At 48.1% G+C, this 12,373-nt stretch overlaps 1 protein-coding gene across 1 annotated transcript in view; it reads right to left on the bottom strand.

The window, feature by feature from the left end:
- The window catches only part of TEX11 (testis expressed 11), a 575,855-nt gene that overhangs the window by 539,987 nt on the left and 23,495 nt on the right, over positions 1-12,373 (bottom strand). Inside the window, exon 3 of the mRNA XM_033944972.1 lies at positions 2,921-3,039. Coding sequence (XP_033800863.1) covers positions 2,921-3,039 — 119 coding nt within the window. The remainder of the gene's footprint in view (positions 1-2,920; positions 3,040-12,373) is intronic.

The raw sequence follows: 12,373 nt of genomic DNA, 5'->3' as shown, positions 1-12,373 counted from the left end.
TCTGAGTCCGGTATATTAGATGTGTCTTCTCTCGTGAAAACCGACGAGAAGAACGTGTTCAGTCTCTCAGCTACCTCTTTATCCTCCTTAATCACTCCCTTCCTATCCCCATCGTCCAACGGCCCCACCTCCTCCCTCGCTGGTCGTTTCCCCTTTACGTAACTGAAGAATGCCTTGAAGTTTTTCGCCTCCCTGGCCAGCCCCTCTTCGTATTTCCCTTTTGCTTTTCTAACCTCTCGGTGGCATTCTTTTTGGTATTTCCTGTGCGCCTGGTGATTTTCCTCCGTTGGATCCTTTTTCCATCTCCGGAAGGATACATTTTTGTCATTTATTGCCCTCTTTACTTCTGCTGAGATCCAAATCGGGTCCCTTGACCGCTTGTTCTTGCAGCCTTTCCTGAAACTGGGGACGTACATTTTTTGTGCTTCCTGCACGGTGTCCCTAAATAGGGTCCAGGCGCTTTCCACAGTCTCCATCCTAAAGATATTTCTGAGCTTCCTCCCCACCATTTCCCTCATAGCAACATAGTTCCCTTTCTTGAAGTTGAGCGCAGTTGATGCGGTCCTCCTTACTATGGGTGTCCCCCTTTCTAATGTGAATCTGATCGCATTGTGGTCACTGTTGCCTAGTGGTCCTCCCACTTCTACCCCTCTTGCAGGCCCTCCTAATCCGTTCAGGATGAGGTCAAGAGTGGCACTCCCCCGCGTCGGTTCCCTGACCAGTTGCTCCATGAAGCAGTCCCTCACAGCTTCTACAAATCCTGTTTCCCTAGTGCAGTTGGAGTGACCCGTACTCCAGTCTATCCCTGGGTAGTTGAAGTCCCCCATCACTGTTACACTTCCAGTCCTGCACTCCTGTCTCAGTTCAGCTTCCAAGTCGTGTCCGACTCCTTCCGGCGTACCAGGTGGGCAATAGTACAGCCCCAGTTTTATGCCTGCACCCCTGTTTCCCGGCAATTTGACCCATAGCGATTCCAGCCCCTCTGCCTTCGTTGCCATATCCATCCCGACCGAGTAGATAGAGTCCTTATATATAGTGCTATGCCTCCCCCCTTTTTGTGAGTCCTGTCTCTCCTGTAGAGCTTGTACCCTGGCAGCGCCACATCCCATTGATTCTCCTCTGTCCACCATGTTTCTGTAATTCCAATTATATCCAGGTCTTCCCCCCTGGCCACGACCTCTAGTTCACCCATCTTGGCCATGAGGCTTCTTGCATTTGCGTATAAGCACCGCAGGTCCCGTTGTTTTTCCTCCACCTCTGCATTCATCTCTGCATTCACCTGGGCCGCCTCTCCTGTTCCCTGTACTTCTGCTTTGCCCTCAGCCTTTTCCCTTGTAGCTTTCATCTTCCCCACATTTCCGCCACCCCACTTCCCCGCTATTCCTCTGGGTTTTCTTGCCCCTTCCTGGGCCCCGGCCTCTGTTCGATACCCCTCGCCTTGTGTAGCCCCTATAATGCCCTCAGCTTTTGCTCTCGCGCCACCCAGTCCCCCTGTGTCTCCATGCCCTTTAGTCTCCTCCCAGCAAGCTCCCTTTACCTGTTGTTTCCCTCGCTGTCTGATCATAAGATCCACTGGTCTCTCTACTTCCTCCGTGCAGTCAGCCCGTTCAGCATCTGTTCTGGATACTGTTGTCCGAAGCGTCAGATCAGCTGTCGGCTTTCCCCCTCTCCTCAGTTTAAAGCCCTCTCGATCTCTTTCCTCACATTGGCAGCCAGTAGTCTAGTTCCCTCCGTGCTCAGGTGCAGGCCGTCCCGCGTACCCTTCGAGGATGAAAGATCCATCGAGGACTCCATGCTAAAAAGCTGCTCCCACAAGATGCAACGACGCTTGAAGGCCCGGGACTTAAACGTTGAGCAAGGCCAACACGATTTCGGTAGATGTTGAGGCCCGAGACACCGAAGACAGCGTCGATGAGGGTCCGTCAGGGAAATCGCGCGCTGACACTTGGAACACTTTTTAAAGCCGGTTGCAGGCCGGGACATAGGCCGAAAAAGCTCTGCCGCAAGATTGAAGCCGCAGACATCAGAGAAAGGGCGGGACCACCGGAAGAGGAAGCAGAGCAGGCGCAGGGCTCACAGAAGGGCCGGGACCGCCGGAAGAGGAAGCAGCAGACGCAGGGCTCACAGAAGGGACGGGACCGCCGGAAGAGGAAGCAGCAGACGCAGGGCTCACAGAAGGGCCGGGACCACCGGCAGAGGAAGCAGCAGGACAACGGTAGGAGCTTCTCCATGATGGGGGGGTGGGGAGGCTGTGGGGGTGCGAGCGGTCCTTCGGGGTGGGGGTGCGAGCGGTCCTGCGGGGGGGGGGGGAGTGAATCGGACGTCGAGGGGGGCATCAGGCTTTCATGGTGGGGACAGGACTTCAAGGGGGAGAGGAGAGTCGGGGCGGGCGAAAGGAGAGTCGGGGTGGCCAGAGGAGAGTCAGGGCGGGCGAAAGGAGAGTCGGGGCGGCGACGGGAGAGTCGGGGCGGCATGCGTGGTATATAAAAATTTCTTTACATAAATTTGTGTTCCCCGCGCGCTATACCCGTGTGCGCGTTTTACACGGGTGCGCGGGGTATGAGTGAAAATACGGTACTTGTGACTTGGATTGGCCTCTGTGAAGACAGGATACTGGACTAGATGAACCACTGGCCTGATCCAGTAAGGCTAATGTTCTTAAGAGGGGAGGGGCTCAAGACTCTGTATAATGGGGCTCCCTACAAGCTGCCTGGTGACCATAGGAAAATTATCTACTAGTCCAGGAATAGAGTGGGATTGTACAAGAACAAGTTAGATGCACACAACATTTGAATATCAGCTTGCAAATAAATTTCATTATTATCAGTATACTATAAACTGTTACTTTTTCTGTTCATTATCTTCATATAAATCCCTAATAACCTTCTTCTCAATCTGAGTTTTACTTCTATTTCTGTACCTCCGGGTCCTGAATTTCCATCTTGGTCTCTTTATCAAAGAAAGCAACTTGATTGTAAAGTTTGTTGATGATTTCAGTTGCATTAGGCAGCATTTCCTTTACTAAGTCTTGCATCAGCCCTGAAATTTGAGGTACATTAAGGTAAATTACATTACATTACTACAATTTTTATAGCTCGCTTCATCCTTAATTATGGTTCATTGAACCAGGTGAGGCTATGGCCCAGGGTGCCAGAGATACAGGGTTCCAAAATCTCTGGCCCCTAAGCTCACTGCCAGTGCTTCACCTGGTACAAAACTTTCTCCCCCATCTCTCTTAGTCCAACATTTATCTCCTCTTCTCTGCAGACCCTAGTCTGGCATTGTTCCCTCCCTTCCTCCCTCCTCCTTTCCCCCCCAGCCCTCTAAACCAGTATTCTTCAATCTTTTGACATCTATGGACCGGCGGAAATAAAATAATTATTTTGTGGACCAGCACCGGTCCATGGACCGGCAGTTGAAGAACACTGGGCTAGGGGGGTCACGTGATGTCGAGCTGCTAGGCAGATGTCGGTGGGGTGAGCTCCCATTCCCACAATCTGCTCATTTTGACCCTGTGCTTGGCAATTTCGTCTATTAGGTTTCTGTGTATCCTGGACCTTACCTTCCCGGAAGAGCTTTTTGAGGATTTTGGGCTACATGATCAGTGAATTACCCTGCCGAGAGCGGGATCGGGGCCGAGCGGGTGAGTCCAAGATGGCCGACAGTGACTCTTCCCCGCCGCTCCCTGCGACCTCAGCCTGGGTAACCGAAATCGTGACAGAGGTTAAACTTATCTTGGAGGGCTCGCTCACTACGAAATTGCAACCTATCGTGGACAAATTGGATTTGGTGGATACATAATTGGAAACTTTGCTGGGCAAGTTTTCCTCGTATCAACAACATCTGGCTATCCTGGAGGACCAAGTACAGCAACGTGAGGGGGATCATCAGCGCCTTCGAGCACAACTAAAGGCTATGGAATCAAAAATCGACGATTTGGAGAATCGGTCTCGATGGGGGAACCTGCGGCTGGTTGGCTTACCAGAGACTGTGAAGGATGGTGAGCTCCATTCTTTCCTGGAATCGTGGATACCGCGTGCTCTGAATTTATCAACGGCGCAAGATCCCCTGAGAATTGAATGCACACATCGCTTGGGCCCGTTGAGGGAGCCTGGCTCTAGGGCCCGCACGATAATCCTTAAGTTGTTGAACTCGGCCCATAAGAGATCCTTCGGGCTGTCCGAGCTTTGGGTCCCCTAATGCATGACAACACCAAGGTTTTGTGTTTCCAAGACTACTCTCCTGCTTTGCTAGCCAAACGGAAGGAATTCACCCCGGTGTGTTCCCAGCTGTTCCAGAAGAGGATTCCCTTTGCGTTGCTGTATCCCGCACACCTTAGGCTGAGACATGCTAGTCAAACCCGTTTTTCCACAGTTGCTTTTGAGGCGCTCCATTTTGTACAGTCTCTACAGGCCCAAGATATGGATCCTTGATCAGCTGGCTATACTCTTGGCAATAACATTGACCACTTTTTGGGAAGTGTCTTGGTGAATGGTGGGCCTTGGAGTGATTTCTGGGACAGTGGGAGTTTTCTGGACTATTTGGGAATTTTTTCTTTTGTTTTCTGGATTGTGCAGATGACTGGGGGGGTGATTGCTCTATTGGTGGGGGTAGTTGTGGTATATTCTTGGGACATACATCCTTTTCTTTTTTTGTTCTTGTACTATATTGGGTGTGGGGAGGTCATTGTTTTCGGGTTGGGTGGTTATGTTTGAACAAGGGATGTGTACATGTGGGACTTGTGTGCTTGTGTAGTTTTAAGGGAGGGAATGCTTGTGTGCTGGGTTGGGAATTTTGGCCGCTTGATTGAATGTTCTATTGAGCTGTTTTGTTTAATGGCTTCCCATTGCATTTAGTTGTGGCCCACCTTTGTTGCCTGGACTGTTTCTGGACACTGATACTTGTTGATTGGACTCATTATGGGATTGCAAGTTGTTCCAATATGGTCTGCTCCTGTTGAGCTTGAGGCCTTCAGCCAATACTTCTGTACTGGTTTGGTTTTATGAGGGTTGTTATGTGCTTGTATATGTTTCATAGGAGGGGGGACGGGAGCTGCTCCACAGGACCCTTGGACCACTTGTAGGTCATATGAGGGATGGGGAGGGACAGGTAGGGGGAGGGTGTGGGGGGTTGTTGGGATGGGATTGGGGGGGAGGGTTGGGTGGGCGGTTGCTGGTTTTTGGTTTTTTTTTTCTTTTCCTCTCACGTACCTGGTGCCCTCATGTTTGGCTTTTTGGTTTTGGTGGAAGCTCAGCCCTGGATTGATGGTGTGGGAACAGGTCACTGGCTGGGACGACCTTGTTGTCCGTTACAATTTTGATACTTTGACTTCTCTTAGCAAATTTTTTTTTTCGTTTGATGGCTCTTAGGTGTGTATCCTGGAATGTTAATGGAGTCACTTCACCTATTAAACGGCATAAGATATTGAGAGCCCTACATCATCAGAGAGCTGAGCTTGTATTTTTACAAGAGACACACCTGTCATCGGCAGAGCATGCCAAACTTCAAACATGGTGAGTGGGTCAACACTTGGGGGCACCGGCTGAGAAACACAAGGCAGGGGTTCTGATCCTGCTTAGGAAGGGGCTCACATGTACTGTTCAGCAACAATGGGTGATCCGAGGGGTAGATATCTTATTGCCAAGGTGGTTCTTAATCATCATTCTTTGATCCTTTGTAATGTTTATGTCCCTAATGCTTATGACTCTTGGTTTTTCTCTGTACTTATTCGTCTCCTAGGTCAACATCCTGATGTTCCCTTACTTATGGGGGGGATTTCAATTGTGTTCATGATCCTTTATTGGATAAATCGCTTCCTGCTCCTTAGGATTGTCTGAACTCTACTAAGGGTATCTCTTTACTTTGCTCTTCTTTAGATGTTATTGATATTTGGCGGACGCTTCATCCAGGTGAACGCGATTATACTCATGTTTCTAGGACTCGTGCCTCTATGTCTCGCATCGATTACTGGCTACCCTCCCGTTCACTGTTTTCCCAGATAGAATCTGTCACGATTGGGTCATTTGATGTTTCTGATCATACCATGCTTTTGTTAACTCTGCATCTGGACGCCTCTTCCCCAGGTTCCTTCCGTTGGCAGTTTCCGCTTTCCCTGTATACATATCCTAAATTTAAGGAGTTCCTGCTTAGGAAATGGTCTGACTACCAACTTCATAATATTGCACATCGGGAAGATCCCACTCTCTATTGGGAGGCAGCTAAGGCGGTGCTCCGCAGAGAAATCTTGGCATATTCCAGTCATATTTGTCGGGCTTGGGACCGAGAGATCTTTTGTTTGGAGCGGCGGGTTGGTGAACTTCATCGGCTTTATGGTCAGTCCCATACTCCTTCCATCCGCTCGCAATTTGTGACCTCCCAGTGTATGCTTCAGGAACTATTACATGATAGAGCTACCAAATCGCTGGATTACTATAGATATAAATTTTTCTGTCATGGGAACCAGCGAGGGAAGCTTTTGGCAAGAGTGGTGCGTCGCTCTACTGGGTGTACTCCTATATTACAACTTCGCTCAGCTGGAGGTGTCATGGCCCGGACGGACGCCGAGATTAATGCGGTATTCTTTGACAACTATAAGATATAAGAAGCTATATGAGCACCCACCTGATTTATTGGAGGGTTCGGTCCACTTGGATGGCCTTCCTCTCCCGTGTTTATCAGACCGGGTCGTGGCTACACTCAATGCCCCGATTACTGCTGAAGAGGTGGCGGGAGTCATGCAGACTGGGTCATTGTTGAAGGCTCCAGGGCCGAATGGCTTCCGGATGGAATTTTATAAACTTCTTCAACCCATGGTGGCGCCTGTTTTAGCGGATGCTTTTTCTGCGGCTATTCAACGCAGTAGCTTTCCAGAATCCCTTACTATTGCTCAAATCGTAGTGTTGTTGAAACCACACAGGGAGGCTGACCTCTCTTCGTTGTATCGCCCTATATCGTTGCTGCCTGTGGAAGCCAAACTGTTTGCCAAGGTTTTGGCTAATCGGTTGGCTTGCGTCCTTCCTGATTTGATAGCAGGGCCGCACTAGTGTTCGAAATATTAAATCTATCTTGGCATCGTTGGAATACTTGGAACTGATTCACCTGTCTTCTCTCCTGGTCAGTTTTGACGCTAAAAAGGCCTTTGATCGGATCTCTTGGAACTTTTTGTTTGCAGTTCTAGATCGCTATGGTATTCAGGGTTTTTTTCAAGATGCGGTTCAGGTTCTGTATCGTTCCCCCCAGGCTTTTATTTGGGCCAATGGACTCTGTTCTCCCTTGTTCCCTATATGTCATGGAACGCGTCAGGGCTGTCCCCTTTCCCCATTGTTGTTTGCTCTGTCATTGGACCCCTTGATTCGTGATGTTCTTCTTAATGAGGCTATCCCGGGAATTCGAATAGGCTCTTCGGAGTTCAAGATTTCAGCTTTTGCTTTAGGCCATCTTTCGGATCCTACTGTGTCCCTTCCGAATCTGATGGCCACTTTTATGAAATATGGGGATTTTTCTGGTTTTAAGCTTAATCTTGATAAATCTCTTGCTTTGGCCACTTCCCGGCAATTGCAGGAATCTTGGCCTGGGCCTTTTCCTCTTCAATGGGCCTCCAACTCTTTCTGCTATATAGGGATCCAATTGACAACTACTACATCTGCGTTATATCGGGCTAACATCGATTCCTTGTTGCATTATTCAGCAGAGTGTTTGACCCGTTGGTCTCCTCTTCCTTTGTCCTTACAAGGCAGGATTAATTTATTTAACATGGTCCACTTTCCTAAATGGCTTTATACCTTGCAGTTGTTTCATAAGAACATAAGAACATAAGCAATGCCTCTGCCGGGTCAGACCTGAGGTCCATCGTGCCCAGCAGTCCGCTCATGCGGCGGCCCATCAGGTCCAGGACCTTTGTGGCTTTTGAAAAAGGACATTACCAAAATACATTCTATGCTTTCTCGTTTTTGTTGGGGGGGGGAAGGAGGCCACGGGTGGCTTTGCGTTACCTGTTTGGCCTTTGGGCAGGTGGGGGGGCTGGGGATACTGCCTTTTAGGCTGTATAATGCTGCCTGTTTGATGCGATATCTTGGGGAGTGGCTTTCAGATCGTCAGGATTTTACACTTAAACCCTATGAGAAGGAATTTTTTGCCCCATGGCATATCCTTTCTTTAATACAGGCACCTAGATCTGAACTGCCTGCTCGATTTAAGGGTAGTTTGCTGTTGAACTCCTTGCGCATAATATGGTCCTATGTGTTGAAATTGTGGAACAGTAACCATTTGATTACTAGATATTTACTTATCCAAGGGAATCTACAATTCCATCCAGGAATAGAGAATGCTAGTTTTCGTAAATTAGCGTAGCAGGACCTCACTTTGCTTACCCACATATTAAAGGCTGATGGTTCTTCACTATCTTGGACTGATCTTTGTGCGTCTGGTGTTTTTTCCATTGGGGACTTTCTTGTCTTTCGGCAACTTCATCATTATATTCGGTTTCTCCCTCGGGACACGTTAACTTTTCCTATTGAAGACAGGTTTACAGCTCTTTTGGATCCCTACGTAGAGGTTGGGTTTATGGTTTCTGGCCTCTATAAGGACTTTCATAGTCTTATGGGACAGATAGATTGTACAGAGTTACAGACGCGTTGGTGTCAAGATCTGGGGATAGCGCGTGATGCTTTGGATCTTCCTTCTTTGATTAAACGGATCACTGGGTCTTGGTTAATGCATATCTGCGTGAATGTCAATTTCGGGTAATTCGTCGTGGCTATTTTACAAGGCATCAGTTATGTATTTCGGGTTATGCAGATTCAACTCTATGCCCTACGTGTCTTCTTTAGCCCCAGTCATTTATCCACGCTTTTTGGTCCTGCGTGAAAATTAAACGTTTTTGGAAGCAGGTCTTGTTTTACGTGGAGGGTGTTTTGGGTTGTACGCTTCCTCTTTCTGCGGCCAGTCTCTTGCTGGATAAATATGAAGCCTTTTGTTTACCTAGTCGGGGTCAGCGTCAGTTTATGCGGCGGGTAGGTGTTTTGGGAAAGAAGGTGATTCTTTCTGTCTGGATTGGTGATACTTTACCCTCCTTTTGGGCTTGGAGGAATCGTTTGCATGCCCTGCTGCTGTTGGAACGGAGGGATGTATGTCACAGCTTGCGACGTAAACGATAATTTCTTCAGATTTGGGACTCTTATCTCCAATCTCTATCACCAAGGGCACAGAGTGACATTTTGAATACTTTGTAACCACTCTAGGGCTGGAGCTCTCTATACTGTTCTCGCAGGGGCGCCAGAGGTGCGTGGGAGGATGTGGAAAATTTTTATTATTTATATATATATATATATTTATTTTTTTTTTTTTTTTTTTGGGGGGGTGTTGGGTTTCAATATAATTTCTTGACAGTGGGCTATAACAGTCCAAGCCTACTGCCTTTTGGTTTCTCTTTGTTTCTGGTCCAGGGGGTTAGGGGTGGGCTGGGTGACAGTGGGGATTGTTTGATCAGGATGCTTTGTATTTGTTTTTTTTTTATTGTTTTTAGGATATTGGTGTTTGTTGATTGGATTTTTTGTTGGAAAATAAAAATTGATTCAATATGAAGAACACTAGGCCAAGTCATAAGCACATAAGCATTGCCTCTGCCGAGTCAGACCATAGGTCCATCATGCCCAGCAGTCCGCTCCCGCGGCGGCCCCCCAGGTCAATGACCTGTAGTGATCTATTACTCAAGAGCATTTTGTCTTGTATAGTAACCCTCTAATTGTACCCCTGGATTCCCTTACCCTTCAGGAACTCGTCCAATCCCTTTTTGAAATCCAAAACCATACCCTGCTCAACCACCCCCTCTGGAAGCGCATTCCAGGTGTCCACCACCCTCTGGGTGAAGAAGAACTTCCTAGCATTTGTTATGAACCTATCTCCTTTCAATTTTTTTGAGTGCCCTCTAGTTTTTGTTGCCCCCGCTAGTCTGAAGAATCTGTCTCTCTCTACCTTCACTATACCCTTCATTATCTTATAAGTTTCTATCATATCCCCTCTAAGTCTCCACTTTTCCAGGGAAAAGAGCCCCAGCTTCTCCAGCCTCTCAGCATACGAGAGGTTTTCCATGCCCTTTATCATTTTTGTTGCTCTTCTCTGGACCCTCTCGAGTATCGCCATATCTTTCTTTAGGTACGGCGACCAGTACTGGACGCAGTACTCCAGATGCGGTCGCACCATTGCCCTGTACAGCGGGAGGATAACTTCCTTGGTTCTGGTAGTGATACCTTTTTTGATAATGCCCAACATTCTGTTCGCCTTTTTTGAGGCCGCTTCGCATTGTGCTGCCGGTTTCATTGTTTTATCCACCAAAACCCCCAAGTCCTTTTCTAGGTTGCCTTTTCCCAATGTCATCCCCCCATCGTGTAGCTGTAAATCAGGTTCCCTTTCCCTATGTGCATAACTTTATATTTCTCCACATTAAAGCTCATCTGCCATTTATCTGCCCACTCACTCAGCTTGTCCAGGTCCCTTTGGAGTTCTTTACATTCCTCTACAGATCTAACCTTACCGGAGAGTTTTGTGTCATCCGCGAATTTTATAACTTCACACTTTGTCCCTGTTTTCAAGTCATTAATAAATATATTGAATAGCAGTGGTCCCAGCACTGACCCTTGTGGGACACCACTTGTGACCCCTTTCCAGTCAGAATAATGTCCCTTTACTCCTACCCTCTGTTTCCTGTTTGCCAGCCAGTTTCTGATCCATCTGTGTATGTTCCCTTCCACCCCGTGGTTCCACAGTTTCCTTAGAAGGCGCTCATGAGGTACCTTGTCAAGGCTTTCTGGAAGTCTAGGTATACTATGTCTATGGGGTCACCTTTGTCCAAATGTTCGCTTATCCCCTCGAAGAAGTGCAGCAGGTTTGTTTGGCAAGATCTTCCAGTACAGAAACCATGCTGGCTTGTTCTCATCAGCTTATTTTTTTCTATGTGCTCACTGATACTGTTCTTGATCAATGATTCAGCCATCTTCCCCGGAACTGAGGTTAAGCTGACCGGTCTATAATTCCCCAGGTCGCCTCTGGATCCCTTCTTGAAGATAGGTGTAACATTTGCTATCCTCCAGTCTTCCGGTATTACCCCTGTTTTCAGGGATAGGTTGCAAATCTGCTGCAGTAACTCCGCTATTTCGTTTCTAAGTTCTTTTAGCATTCTTAGGTGAATTCCGTCCGGGCCCGGGGATTTGTCAGTTTTTAGCCTATCTATCTGTTTGAGTACGTCTTCGAGGCTTACCTCCATGCACGATAATTTTTCCTCTTGGTTCCCCTTGAAGAATTTTTCCGGTTCCGGAACATTGGATGTGTCCTCTTTCATGAAGACCGACGAGAAGAACATGTTTAATCTGTCTGCCACTTCCTTTTCCTCCTTTACCACTCCTTTCCTATCCCCCTCATCCAGGGGTCCCACCTCCTCCCTCGTCGGCTGTTTCCCTTTCACATATCGAAAGAAAGGTTTAAAGTTCCGTGCCTCCTTTGCAAGCTTCTCTTCATATTCTCTCTTTGCTGTTCTGGGTGTGCTGGTGGATGCATCACTGAAGCCATCTGCACAGTGCGCAGCAGCCTCGAAAAAAGCCAACAGGATGCTGGGCATCATAAAGAGGGGCATAACAACCAGGACGTGGGAAGTCATCATGCCATTGTATCGAGCGATGGTGCGTCCACATCTGGAATACTGCGTTCAGTATTGGTCGCCACACCTCAAGAAGGACATGGCGGTACTTGAGAGAGTCCAAAGGAGAGCAACAAAACTGGTAAAAGGGCTGGAACACTGCCCATACGCCGAGAGGTTGGATAGGCTGGGGCTCTTCTCTCTGGAAAAGAGGAGGCTCAGGGGAGATATGATAGAGACCTTCAAGATCATGAGGGGCATAGAGAGGGTGGATAGGGACAGATTCTTCGGACTGAAGGGGACAACAGGTACGAGGGGGCATTCAGAGAAACTGAAGGGAGATAGGTTCAAAACAAATGCAAGGAAGTTTTTTTTCACCCAAAGGGTCGTGGACACTTGGAATGCGCTACCGGAGGAATCAGGCAGAGTACAGTACAGGGATTCAAATAGGGATTGGACGGATTCCTGAGGGATAAAGGGATCGTGGGATACTGAGAGAGGTGCTGGGATGTAATACAAGTATAGAAAACTAATCAGGTAATAAGTATGGAAACCCAACCAAGTCGTGAATGTGCAAGACCGGAGGATTAGGACTTCGATGGGAAGATAGGACTTCAATGGGAAACCAAGGTGGCAAGGGGGCCCCTTCTGGTTATTCAGACAGGTCGTGACCTGTTTGGGCCGCCGCGAGAGCGGACTGCTGGGCAGGATGGACCTATGGTCTGACCCGGCGGAGGCACTGCT

The sequence above is a fragment of the Geotrypetes seraphini genome, chromosome 5 (genome assembly GCF_902459505.1).
Source record: "Geotrypetes seraphini chromosome 5, aGeoSer1.1, whole genome shotgun sequence".
Lineage (NCBI taxonomy): Eukaryota > Metazoa > Chordata > Amphibia > Gymnophiona > Dermophiidae > Geotrypetes > Geotrypetes seraphini.
Note: the sequence above shows the minus strand (reverse complement) of the source record. Positions and strands in the feature narration are given on the sequence as shown.